Below are 12,462 nucleotides of genomic sequence, written 5' to 3'. Positions count from 1 at the left end.
AGAGTCCAGAACCAAACAGCTTCACAGGTGAATTCTACCAAAAGTTTAAAAAAGAGTTAGTACTTATCCTTTTCAAATCATTAAAAAAAATGAAAGAGAAAGGAATGCTTCCAAACTCATTTTACACATCCAGCATTATCCTGATGACAAAACCAGAAAAAGACACCACAAAAAAAGAAAATCTTAGGCCAATATCCTTGATGAATATAGATGTAAAAATCCTCAAAAAATATTAGCAAACTGAATTAAACAATGTATTAAAAGGATCACACACCACAACCAAGTGGGATTTATTCCAGTAGTGCATGGATGCTTGAACATGCACAAATCAATCAACATGATATACCACATTAACAAAACTAAAACAGAAATTATATCATAATTTCATAGATGCAAAAAAAATTGACAGAATTCAACATCCATTTACGATAAAAACTCTCAACAAAGTAAGTGTATAAGGAATGTACCTCAACATAATAGAGGCCATATATATGACAAACCCACAGCTAACATCATATTCAATGGTGAAAAGCTGAAAGCCTTTCCTTTATGACCACAAACAAGACAAAAATGCCCACTTTACTTTCACCATTTTTATTCAAAATAGTTTTGGAAGTCCTAGCCAGAGCAATTAGGCAAGAAAAAGAAATAAAAGACATCTGAATTGATAAGGAAAAAGAAACTGCAGATGACATGATACTATATATAGAAAACTCCAAAGATTCCACCAAAAAAATTACTAAAACTAATAAATGAACTCAATAAGTCTCAAGATACAAAATTAACAGAAATTGGTCATGTTTTTATATGCTAATAATGAGCCATCAAAAAGAGAAATTAACAGTTCCACCTACAGTTGCATTAAAAAGAATAAAATACATAGGAATAAATTTAACCAAAAGATGAAAGACCTGTTCTCTTAAGTGCGGGGAGCTTGCTTCTCTCTCCTTCCCTCCCTCCTGCTCTGCTCTCTCTTGCTATCACTCTCTCTCTCAAATAAAATCTTAAAAAAAAAAAAAAAAACAAACAAACCTATAAGACACTGATGAAAAAAAATTGAAGATGACACAAATAAACTGAAAGACATACTGTGCTCACACATTGGAAGAATACTGTTAAAATGCCCACCCTACCCAAAGCAGTCTATGGATTCAATGCCATCCCCAACAAAACACAGTGGTATTTTTCACAAAACTAGGAAAAAGAATCCAAAAATTTATATGAAACCACAACACACCCCACATAGGCACAGCAATTTGAGAAAGACGAATAAAGCAAGAGGCATCATGCTTCCTGATTTCAAACAATACTACAAAGCTATAGTAATCAAAACAGTATGCTACCGGCACAAAAACACACACATAGATCAATGGAATAGAATGAAGAGCCTAGAAATAGACACACATGCATATGGCCAAATAATCTATGAAAAAGAAGGCAAGGCTATACAATGGAGAAAATACAGTATTTTCAATAAATGGTGCTCAGAAAACTGGACCAGTACATGCAAAAAAATGAAACTGGACCATTGTCTTATACCATGTATAAAAATAAATTAAGAATGGATTAAAGACTTGAATGTAAGACTTTAAATCATAAAATCACTAGAAGAAAGCACAGGCAATACGCTCTTTGTCATAGGTCTTAGCAATATTTTTTGAACTAGTATTCTCAGGTACGGGCAACAAAAGCTAAAATGGAATTGCCTTAAACTAAAAAGCATTTATGCAACAAAGGAAACCATCAACAAAATGAAAAGGCGACCCATGACTAGCAGAAAATATCTGTAAAACATATAGGAAATAAGGAGGGTATATAATAGCCAGAATATATAAAGAACTTACACAATGTAATATCAACAACAGTAACAAAAACCCAACTAAAAGATGGGCAGAGGACTTGAATGGACATATTTCCAAAAAAGGCATACAGATAGCCAACAGGAACATGAAAAGATGCTCAATGTTCTATGCTCAATGTAATGATCACCAGGGAAATGCAAGTCAAAACCAGAATGAAATAATCACTTCACACCTGTCAGATCAGTTATTATCAAAAAGACAAAAAAAAAAAAAAAAAAAAGGAAGTGTTGGGGAAGATGTGGAGAAAAGGAAACCCTCATACACTATTGGTGGAAATGTAAATTGGTGTAGCCACTATGGAAAACAATATGGAGATTTCTCAAAAAATTAAAATTAGAACTACCACGTGATCTAGCAATTCTACTTCTAGGTATTTATCCAAAGAAAATGAAAAAATGATTTGAAGAGATATATATACTTGTATGTTCATTGTAGTGTTATTTACAATAGCAAGAACCAAGATATGGAAGCAACCTGTGTCTGTCGATAGATGAATGGATAAAGAAGATTTGAGATATAAATATCTTTATCTATATAGTTGGAATATTACTCATCCATGAAAAATAATGAACTCTTGCCATTTGCAAGAACAAGGATGGACCCACACAGTATTATACTAAAGTGAACAGCAATTAGATGATAGAGCAAATAGTACTCTCATGTAGAGCTAGCAAGCATTTAAATATGAAAAATGAACTTGGAAAATGATTTTGATGTAGTTACTGAAGGAAATATATACATACCCCAGGACTCAGAAATTCCAGGAGTATACTCTTGGACATTTATACATATTTTCTCCAAAAAATGTCTTAGAATTTTCCTAGTAACACTATTTGTGACAGTCCTAACCTAGAAGTCACACAAATACTCATCAGTGGAAGAACAGATAAATAATGTTCTATAGACACCCAAAAATACTACACAGGAATGAGTATGGAGGGTCTGTAATCATATGCAATAATGTGGGTGAGTCACACAAATTTAATGGCCAGACACAAAACAATTATGGATTTTAGGATTCCATGGATGTAAATGCAAATCTGTTGTCAGAAAATTGAACTTGGGGGTATATTTGGGCAGTGACTGGAAAAGGCCCGAGGGAGTTCCGTGTTAATAATGTTTCATGATCTGTGTGCTGGACCAGTGTCTTTGGTTTAATATTCATCAAGTGATACACTTATGTTGACATATGATGCATCAACTAAAGTCTAAAAGACAAGTGATCAATAGAGAATTGGTCCAAGCCAGAAATACCTAGAAATCTAAGTTCCATTCCTTGCTCTGCCATTTAATAAGTGTCCTGAAACCACAACAACAAAATTGAGTTGTCTGAGATTTATATGCAAAGTGGAGGAAAAAAAAATCTGCCTTGCCTCCTCATAACATGGGTTGGAAACCCAGATAGAATAAAAATGACTATTAGATGTTAAAACATGTAATAAGCTACTATATTTAATATACATAAAACATTGCTAGGTCATTCAAATAAAATAGGAAGATATTTTACATAATTTAGTTTAACTATATGTAAAGGATCATGTAAGAACCCTCTGGTCATTTGGAAAAAAAAAAAAAATCAAACTGTCTATCCCACTTCTTAAACAAAAATGAATCAGGAAAAAGCAAAGCTTTAAAATAGAACATTAAAATCATGAGGATTTGGGGGGGAGAAACTAAAATTTTTAGATAGGAGAAAGCTTTTGTAAACCATATCACTTTAACATTTTACAATAAGCATGTACAACTTTTATAATAAGGTAATTAAAATATGGCATAAAACATTTGTAAATTATTCTAATTCCTATACTTTATATTTATATAAAACCATTAGCATTTTTCTTGAAGCTGTTAATTCAAAGATGATTGTCTCATTATAGTACAAAAGATGGTCATTCATTAATCTATTTGAGAAAAAAAAAATAGCACCTCTTATGTGCCAGGAACACTTCTAGAGCTAGAGATGCAGCAGTCAGTAAAATAGTAGTAATTCCCTGCCCTCAAGGAGCTTACTCTGTACGGGAAGAAGACATAGGATAAACTAAATTAATATGAGAGGGTGGTCAGTATTTATGGAAACACATAAAATGGAAAGATGAGTGTGCTGCAGTAGGGATGGAAGAGATTATTAAGAGGCTGAAATTTTAAACAGCCAGGGAAGCTTTCACTGAAAAGTTAATTTTTTTTTTCAAAGATTTTATTTATTTATTTGACAGAGAGACAGCCAGTGAGAGAGGGAACACAAGCAGGGGGAGTGGGAGAGGAAGAAGCAGGCTCCCAGAGGAGGAGCCTGATGCGGGGCTCGATCCCAGAACGCCAGGATCATGCTCTGAGCTGAAGGCAGACACTTAACGACTGAGCCACCCAGGTGTCCCTGAAAAGTTAATTTTTGACAAAAAAACTGGAAGGAATAGGAGATGGTGATATGTAAAGGGGAAATGCATTTTAGCCAAAGGGTACAGGAAGGGCAAAGGCACTGAGCCAGCAGGGCAACTGGCATATTCCAGGAACAGCAAGGAAGCTACTGTGGATGGAACAGAATGAGTGAGGAAGAAAGCACTAAAATATATGCATAAAGAAGCAAAGGTGCCAGATTACTTAGGACCTTACAGGAGGGAAGAACTTTAACTTTCACTCAGAAATGAGGAGCCATTTAAGGGTTTGAGGTAAGGAATGCCTTGATCTGGCTGAGTTTTAAAGGGATCTTCTGAGCTCCTAAATTGGGGGAGGGTGGTTAAAAAAAAAACAAAACCACAAGACTGAAGACATATAACAATCACAGCAACAAGAAAGAGGATGAAGAAGAAACAGGAAGAAATGGTAGATTTGCTTACCTTCATTCAACAGATACTTAGTGAGTACACAGATGCTGGTTACGATGAAATTAATTGTTTAGCCATGGGTTCTGCCCTCACAGGGAATTTACAGGAGATAAAACATGAGACAAAGTAACTATAATACACAGTAGAAAACAATGAGCAAAGGATAACTTTCCATCTTGGTTGACAAAGAGGGAGAATTAGGGAAGTCTTCTTGAAGCAGTAGGCATTTTAGCTGGCCACAAAAATCAAAGCTCGACAGCTCTTTGACCTCTGCCTTTTCCAGACTTCTTAATTGCCAGTGCCTAAAACAGTGCTTGGCAGTCAGTCATCAGTAGATATTCGTTACATAATGTCTGAATGAACGTGGGTGTGCAGATATGTAGGGAGGAGGGCATTCAAGCAAAGGGAGCAATATAAGTGAAATCATAACAAGGACAAGTTACAGTTTTAATTTGGCGGAAGGAAGTGAGACTAGGGGAATATGAAATTAAAACCTTAGGGCAAGGTTATATTACAGAAGACCTTGCTGGTCCTGTGAAGGTACCAGTAATGAGAAGGGAACTTTGTACTAGAAAGATGAATGTAATACTGACAGACGATTGAAACAAACAACCAATTGGTGGATGGAAGCTAGAGACCAGTTTGGATTAGACTGTAAAAACCCAGACAGAAGGTAATGAGGATCTCAATCAGTTTATTATCACTTGGTCCCCTCATCATTAGTACTTCCACTATACTGAGTAAATATTTGTAAGCCTTAGCACAGATGTGTATTTACACGTACTGTAATTATTTTGTCTGTTTCCTTTTCACTAGCAATACAGCATATTTAGCACCAGTGGTGGACACTTCTAATCATCCCCCGATTTCCCTTTTCCCCTTTATTACAGTAATAAAATGCCCCAAGTTTCAGCTGGACATAGAGCTACCAGTCAGAGACTCCATTTCCCAGCCTCTCTTGCAACTGGATGTGGTCATAAGACTAAGTTTTGGCAATGGATTTGAGTGGGAGTGACAAGTGCAACTTTTGGGACTTACATTCCTAATGAAGCTGCTTGTCCTCCATTTCTTCCTGCCTCTTCTTGCAGGCTGCTCCTTACCCATTTTTCTCTCTCTATGCCTGAAATACGTGTTAGAGATTATGCCCTTTTGCACCTATATAACTTTTGTAGCCCCTTTCCTGATGAAACAGGTATGGGGGCCTGGGAGTTCCTTTAAGGGTCAATTTTTCATAGGTTTTTGTAAAAAGGGAAAATATAAGCCTATGACCAAAGTCTGGCCAGTGGGATGTGAATGAAAGTGGGGTGCAGTGTCTAGGTCCTGCCTCTAAAACAAAGCTCTCTGCTTCTTCTTTCCTTCTTTCCGAGTGTAGGGATTTGACCCTGGTGGTGGTAAGCCCACCTTGACCTAGGGGATCATCCTACAGGATACAAAGCAAGAATATTCAATCAGTGCCCAACAAACTTGGACTTATATGTAACAGAAACAGCTTCCATCTTAGTTAAACTACTCTTATTTGTTCTCTGTTAAACCAGCCAAATCGATATCTTAATACATAATTTATAAATATTGACCATTACCACTATATGTTGAATTACTATATGATTGGTAAGTATATATATCTCTCTATAAGTAAAGCAACATTAAAGGTTTATTTCTCCCATTCCCCTAAGCTTTGAACATAAAACATCTATAAGCTATAGAAAAGGAAAGCTATAGTACAAAGCTTCAGCTGAAGTCAACTTCTGTATCATCACAACTTTGGGTCCAAATCCTAACTTGCTTTATGATAAAGTACGTTAGCACAGAAAGCATCTACTGTCAGTTGAGGTTAAACCAATACAACACTGAGCTAGTGGTTTCTGGTTATAGGTTCTAAAATACCATGAAACGAGGCCTTTAAATGGAAAATGGACTGTGAAATCTTCAAATTCTGTATGTCCTATCAGTCTTTTTAGGCAAATGTAACAATATGAATTTGAATATTAGTCTCTGATTTCAGGAATTTTCTCCTTGCCTGTGTTCATAAAGAATGCAACAACAATTTCAAGGAAGTAAAGGAAGAACAGTATTTGACACTGGGTCTTAAAAAACTAGCCATTTATGTTTCTTATTATTTTAGAAATATTTTTATTCTTATAGTTTATGACTGTTTAAATAAGGCTTTCTGTTTGTACAGCCCATCTGATCAAATTTGTTTATGATCAAGTGTATTTACTTATGTTACTAGAGCATTCTCAAAGAAACACAGAAAGTGCCCACAGAACTCTTTAGGATTTAGCTGTGTATGTCTTTTGTGGAAGAGCACTGGATGGTGACTCATTTAATTAGGAAGTGTTTGAAAGAGGCAATTGAAGGTGAGCCCCAACAATTCAAAAATGATTTGGGTGTCAGCTTTGGGATAGGGATTGTAATTAAGATAAGCTGGAGACTGGCACATTATTTTCTGAATAGAAATAAACCTTAAGAAAGAGATAGAGCTATTCTGACTTTTTAATGCCAAAAGGTTTATACTGTTGAAGACAGAAATGGTGAAATGTAAATATTGGATATAAAAAGGAAATGTTTTATTTCCTAAACCACTGAAGTTCTTTTGTATAAACAGTATCTTTCTTTTATCAAGACTTCATTATCGTGTGGTAGTTTTACAGGGACTTTGTTTTGCTGATCCCAAATCTTCAGAACTGTGCCTGTGGTTAGCAAGTTCTTAGCTTAGCTAACTGCCGCCCCCCCCCCCAGCAAAAAAAAGAGAGAGAGAGAAAGAGAGATATGGTTGCTGATTGAATGACTGAATGAGACGATAATGCTTGCATCTATGAATTGTAATTTCCCATTAAATAAAGTGAAAGAATGACACATCCTGTTTTGAGGGTCTTCATGGAAATACAGATATTACACTAAGAGACTTTCCCTAAAAATACAAAATTACAGAGATATTTAACTTAAATAAGTTGTTTATAAAGAAGGCTGCTTCACAATCAATGTTTTTTGTTATTTTAGTTTTGTAAGCATATTTACTACATTTAGTAATGCTGGATTACTTAATTTCCCAGAAACTATAACTTTAGGTATAAGGCTATGTTAAAAAAATACATGATTATAAACATAAATTTAGAAAAAGAGAAAATCTGACCAATTTTCTGCATGTCTGTGAACAAATATAACATTGAAAAAATGACCAAGATTATAATTAGAAATATGGTGTCAAAGAAAAAACAAATAATTAGCTTGAATGGTTATGGTATTCTATATTGCTGATAAATGAGTCATCTTGACCCCCATCACCACCTATTTACGTGAAAACCATGCAAAAGGATTGCAACTACAACAAGCAGGAGTTTTAGTCTATATCCACAAATTTTCACTATTGTAAACCAACTGACACACATTCCAATAATCCAACTATCGTTTTGTGTAGTAATATGGCAATCTGGCTTAGGGATCTAGAGGTAATCTGTTTCATTCATGCAGGTAAAGGATGGGATTTAGGAACAAGGTACTAGACTTGCAACATTTATGTAAAAGAAATACTGTGATAGTGGAAAGCAACACTATTCATTTAACATAATAAGCTACCATACAATAAGTCAGATGCTCCCAGAGTGTAAATTATACCAATTTGAAAGCTGCATTTATTATTAATATCTCATTCCCAGACAGGGGCTTGCTTAGTGAGTCACAATTAAAACCTGGTTTAGCATACCAAATTTTAACTGTTTAACAAATATGAAAGTTTTTTTTAACCTATCATGCATGTAGCTAAATCACTTGTGTGCATTTTAAACCTTTTTTTCCCCAATAGTATTGAGAATATTTCATTTTTACTATCACAAATAATATAAATTAAATACGGACTATATAGTAATAGAAATACTTGAACTGAAGCTTGGATTGTTTAAAATTTATCATTTAAAAGGTCTGGAAATAGACTTCATATTAAATTGCCTATCAGTGCTCTAACAGGCTGATGTTATTTTGTAAGAAAGAGGGTTGTTAGAGTAAATGCAGGGATATTCTAAAATTCCTTAGGTTGAACTGATGAGATTTCTTACTACAGATGATTTAATGAGTTCATGCTTCTAGGTGTACATCAGCACATGTCAAATTCTGCAAGAGTTTATGATTTCTAAGAACTCGCCTTCTAGAAGGCCCTTTGCTGAGTGGGGCTCCATTAGGAATCAATAAGTAATGAGGCTCTTTTTCATTTTCGTGTAAATAGTTTAAGAGTAATTTGGGGTGGTCTAGAAACCATGAGTTATTAGGAAAGTGCTTATAAATGGGATATAATACCTCACTTGCCCAAAATCCTTTCTAACAACCTAGCGGGGACCTCCACACTCTGTTGGGCACCTTCTGCAAAGGAATTGCCATTTTTGCCAAAGACCACCCAGGACACAGATTCAGAATCCATTTCAGGGCCGGCCAACATCTATAATCTGGTGTTCCCTGATTCGGACCGAGTGCATTCAATGCAGGAAGATCACTTACGACTGAGTTTTTCATCATGGCTTTGACTGTGAAGCCCTCAGAAACCAGGGAGTGAGGCTGGTGCACCGGGAGCGGCTGTTGTGCCAGCAGCTTGGTCCTCTTCGGCATCTTGTCTGGGCATTTGTGTAAGCTCAGGGTCTCTTTTTCTGCCACCATCTTCCTAGAGAATGTCTTGTTCTCATAAAACGTGTAGTAAAAGAGTCAGTGGGTTTTACGGATGTGAAAAGGAGTTCGGGAAAAATGTAAAAAGGCGCGTTACTGGTAGAAATTCAACCCCTCGTAGTGCCCAGGGTGATCCAGATGTTTGGCAGCTCCTAGGTGAAGGGAGTTGAGGGAGGGGAGGGGCGGGAAGAGGGAAGGACCGTGGCAAGAGCCGCAACAAGCTTCCAAAGGTAAGCCTCTTGGTTGCTAAGCGACGCGTCAACACTGCTGCCGAATGGCCCAGGCCCCCCGTGACGTACGTTTCCTGGGCCTGAATCCGGAATGGCGGCGGAAGGCGGCCAGCGGAACGCGGGCGGCGACCGGCGGGCGGCGGGCGGCGGACGGCGGACGGCGGACGACGGACGGCGGACGGCGGACGGCGGACGGCGGGCGGGGGGCGGGGTGAGGAGAAACTACGCGCTAAAACTACGACTCCCAGAAGGCCCCTTGGCTGCGCGCCGTCCGCGCGTGCGCATTCCAACTGCCGGCCACAGGGGAGGCGAGTGCTGGAAGATTGAACCCCGGAGCCACACTGGTGGGAGGCACGTGCGGGTGCCAGTGGGCGCGTAGGTCCCTGCATGCCCAGCAACCTCCACCTGCCCAATGACCATGATAGGTACGTGGGTGCCTGCCAGGTACAGCTTCTTTGCGCCGCCCCGCCGGGCCTCGGCGGACAGGGACCCCAGGTCCGCCGGTGTCAACTGTCAGTGTCAGGGCGGCCGTGTCCGCCTGTCCTCAGCCCGCGCTGCGGGCTTCCTAGTGCCCGCCATGGGCCTCCCAGTGCCCGCCGTGGGCCAGGAGAATAAGTGTGTGTGTTCTAAGCCCCCACCCCGCCCGTGGTTTGACAGGCTTCCCACTGGAGACAACTTCTTCAGGGACCCTGGTGTGCGCCCCTGCGCCTCCCAAGGTGAAGGCTGGGTCGCGCGTTCCGAGAGCGAGCTCACTGCTCAGCCGGACTTGCGGGGGTCCCTTTGCAGATCCCTCAGTGAGCCTTGGTAGCTGCATTCCAGTTAGGAACAGATTGGGACCCCCGTCTGTAGGACTCTTTCCTGGGAAACCCTAGCGAAGCATTAAACTCTGGTGGAAGGTACCTGCAATAATGGTTAGGATCAAAAGAAATTCCTGCAAAGGGATTTAAACGTCTTGCCGCTCTGATTTTTCCTTTTAAATCTCTCATTGTAGGTCTGAGATGAAAGAATTAGAGTAAATAACAAGGATTAAATATTTGCATAATGAATTATTATTATTATTTAATACCAAATGACCTAGGTGCGTTTTTGTGATTAAAGCTTTGGAAATGGTTTATTATAATTGTTTATAAACACTGTGATGTGTAAGATTAGCAAAGTTTCTCCCTTCCGGGGTTAAGCCAAAAGTTTTTCTTTTTTCTTTTTCTTTCTTTTCTTTTCTTTCTTTTTTTTTTTTTTTTTTGTTCTTCTTAGCGGTAATCTTTGAAATTAGTGGAAATGCACAGTATGATTAGAAACCATTGCTATTTTGGGGGTTTATTATGACAGAGACTTGCTCTAGATTGTGTATGGAAGATTTGGTGAGCCTATTTGGGGATTATTCCTGATGAGTGCCACTTACAAAACACTTTTGATAGCAATGAGTACATCTGAAGACAGAAGTGGTCTGTCCAGAAAGATGAGAAGTGGATTTTAAAATACGTGTTTGTATGCGCTGATAAAGTCTTCTTAAGTCTTTTTTTTAGTAAATTAATGTTAAAGTATAAGCATTCTACTCACTGGGAGAATCATGCCAGGGATTAAGTGACACTGTCTATGCAGCAGTGATAAAACCTAAGGATGTTGTCCAATTTTTCTTGCCTTTCTAGCATAGTATGACTTTTGGTGAATGACTTTTGAGAGTTATCCAATTAAGACATTTTTTCTTATAAATAAATTTTTCATATAAACTTTTACGAATCTTTTGAGACTTTTTAGGGTGACTATTACATATAATCCACTGTAAACACAACTCTGAACTGATTCAGAAAACCAAGAAGACAGTTTTCAAAATCCATGATGTCAGTATTTTATAGGAAAAAAAATAATTTGTTTTATTTTGAAAACAGTTGTGCAAATTTTATTTTAATTCAACTTAATCTAGTACATGAATACTTTTAAAAGCAAATTTATAGTAAAGCTATATATAAAGATAGGGACTTAAGATCTAAAAATCACAATTCTAAATTATTATCTAATAAATGACTATATTTGTTAGGATGAACTATGTTTAGGGAGTTTAGTTTATTTGGGATTAAGGGACACAAGAAGAAAGAGTATGATCTTTGGATTTGATTAGACAGTTATTAGTAACTTGTAATTACATGGAGAATATAAGGTACATTTTAAAAGACGTTTTTTCTCATACTCCAGATTTTGTTTTACGTAGTGCGAATAAATGTGTATTACAACATAAATACAACATGCCCCCTCCCAAGAAAAGTACCTTACATATAAAAACCACGGGGACAATATGCAGTAAATTATTTTATACAATTAGTTTCACTGCCTAATTTTGTTGGTGGGCACATTTTTATAAAAATCTTAATTGCTACTTTTGGACTTGGTTGTGTTGGAGAGTGTGGAAAGGAAGACAGAGTGTTGGAAGGTAAGTGAAAGTGGGGGAAGAGAGAGTGTGCCTAATTCTGTTGGTGGGTACATTTTTATAAAAATCTTGGTTGCCAGTTATGGTCTTGGTTGTGTTGGAGGATGTGGAAGAGAGTGTGAAAAGGTAAGTGAAAGTGAAGGAAGAGAGAATATGCCTAATTCTGTTGGTGGGCACATTTTTATAAAAGTTTTGATTGTCAGTTTTGTACTTGGTTGTTTTAGAAAATGTGGAAAGGAAGGAGAATGTTGGAAGGCAAGTGAAAGTGGAGGCAATTGAGAAGAAGTTGTAGAGTGATGGGTTTCCAATTTCTGTGACTAAACTTTGGAGCCGGGAAAGGCATTACAGTTTATACCTAGTGATAAGCTGGTGATCAAACTGTAAACAATATATATCTGAGATTTTTTTTAAAGACATTGTGCTTCTTAGAAATTGCCCCTTTATGCCTATGCTCTTTTTAATTGCTGCACCCTCTTTAA

The 12,462-nt window shown here is 37.5% G+C and overlaps 2 protein-coding genes across 4 annotated transcripts in view; one reads left to right on the top strand and one right to left on the bottom strand.

Annotated features, from left to right (window-relative positions):
- PACRG (parkin coregulated) overlaps positions 1–9,668 on the bottom strand; it is a 496,763-nt gene extending 487,095 nt beyond the window's left edge. The window contains exon 1 of the mRNA XM_045805472.2: positions 9,170–9,668. Within this exon, the coding sequence (XP_045661428.1) occupies positions 9,170–9,325 (156 nt within the window). The 5' untranslated portion in view covers positions 9,326–9,668. The remainder of the gene's footprint in view (positions 1–9,169) is intronic.
- A 162-nt stretch (positions 9,669–9,830) lies between these two features.
- Positions 9,831–12,462, top strand: part of PRKN (parkin RBR E3 ubiquitin protein ligase) — a 1,256,589-nt gene continuing 1,253,957 nt past the window's right edge. For all 3 annotated transcript variants that reach the window (XM_045805474.2, XM_045805473.2, XM_087865639.1), the window contains exon 1: positions 9,831–9,986. In XM_045805474.2, coding sequence (XP_045661430.2) covers positions 9,974–9,986 — 13 coding nt within the window. In that variant the 5' untranslated portion in view covers positions 9,831–9,973. The remainder of the gene's footprint in view (positions 9,987–12,462) is intronic.

Source organism: Ursus americanus, chromosome 11 (assembly GCF_024610735.1).
Source record: "Ursus americanus isolate L20-20 chromosome 11, mUrsAme1.1.p, whole genome shotgun sequence".
NCBI classification, from domain to species: domain Eukaryota; kingdom Metazoa; phylum Chordata; class Mammalia; order Carnivora; family Ursidae; genus Ursus; species Ursus americanus.
The sequence above is the reverse complement of the archived record's forward strand: the minus strand, read 5'-3'. Positions and strand labels throughout refer to the sequence as shown.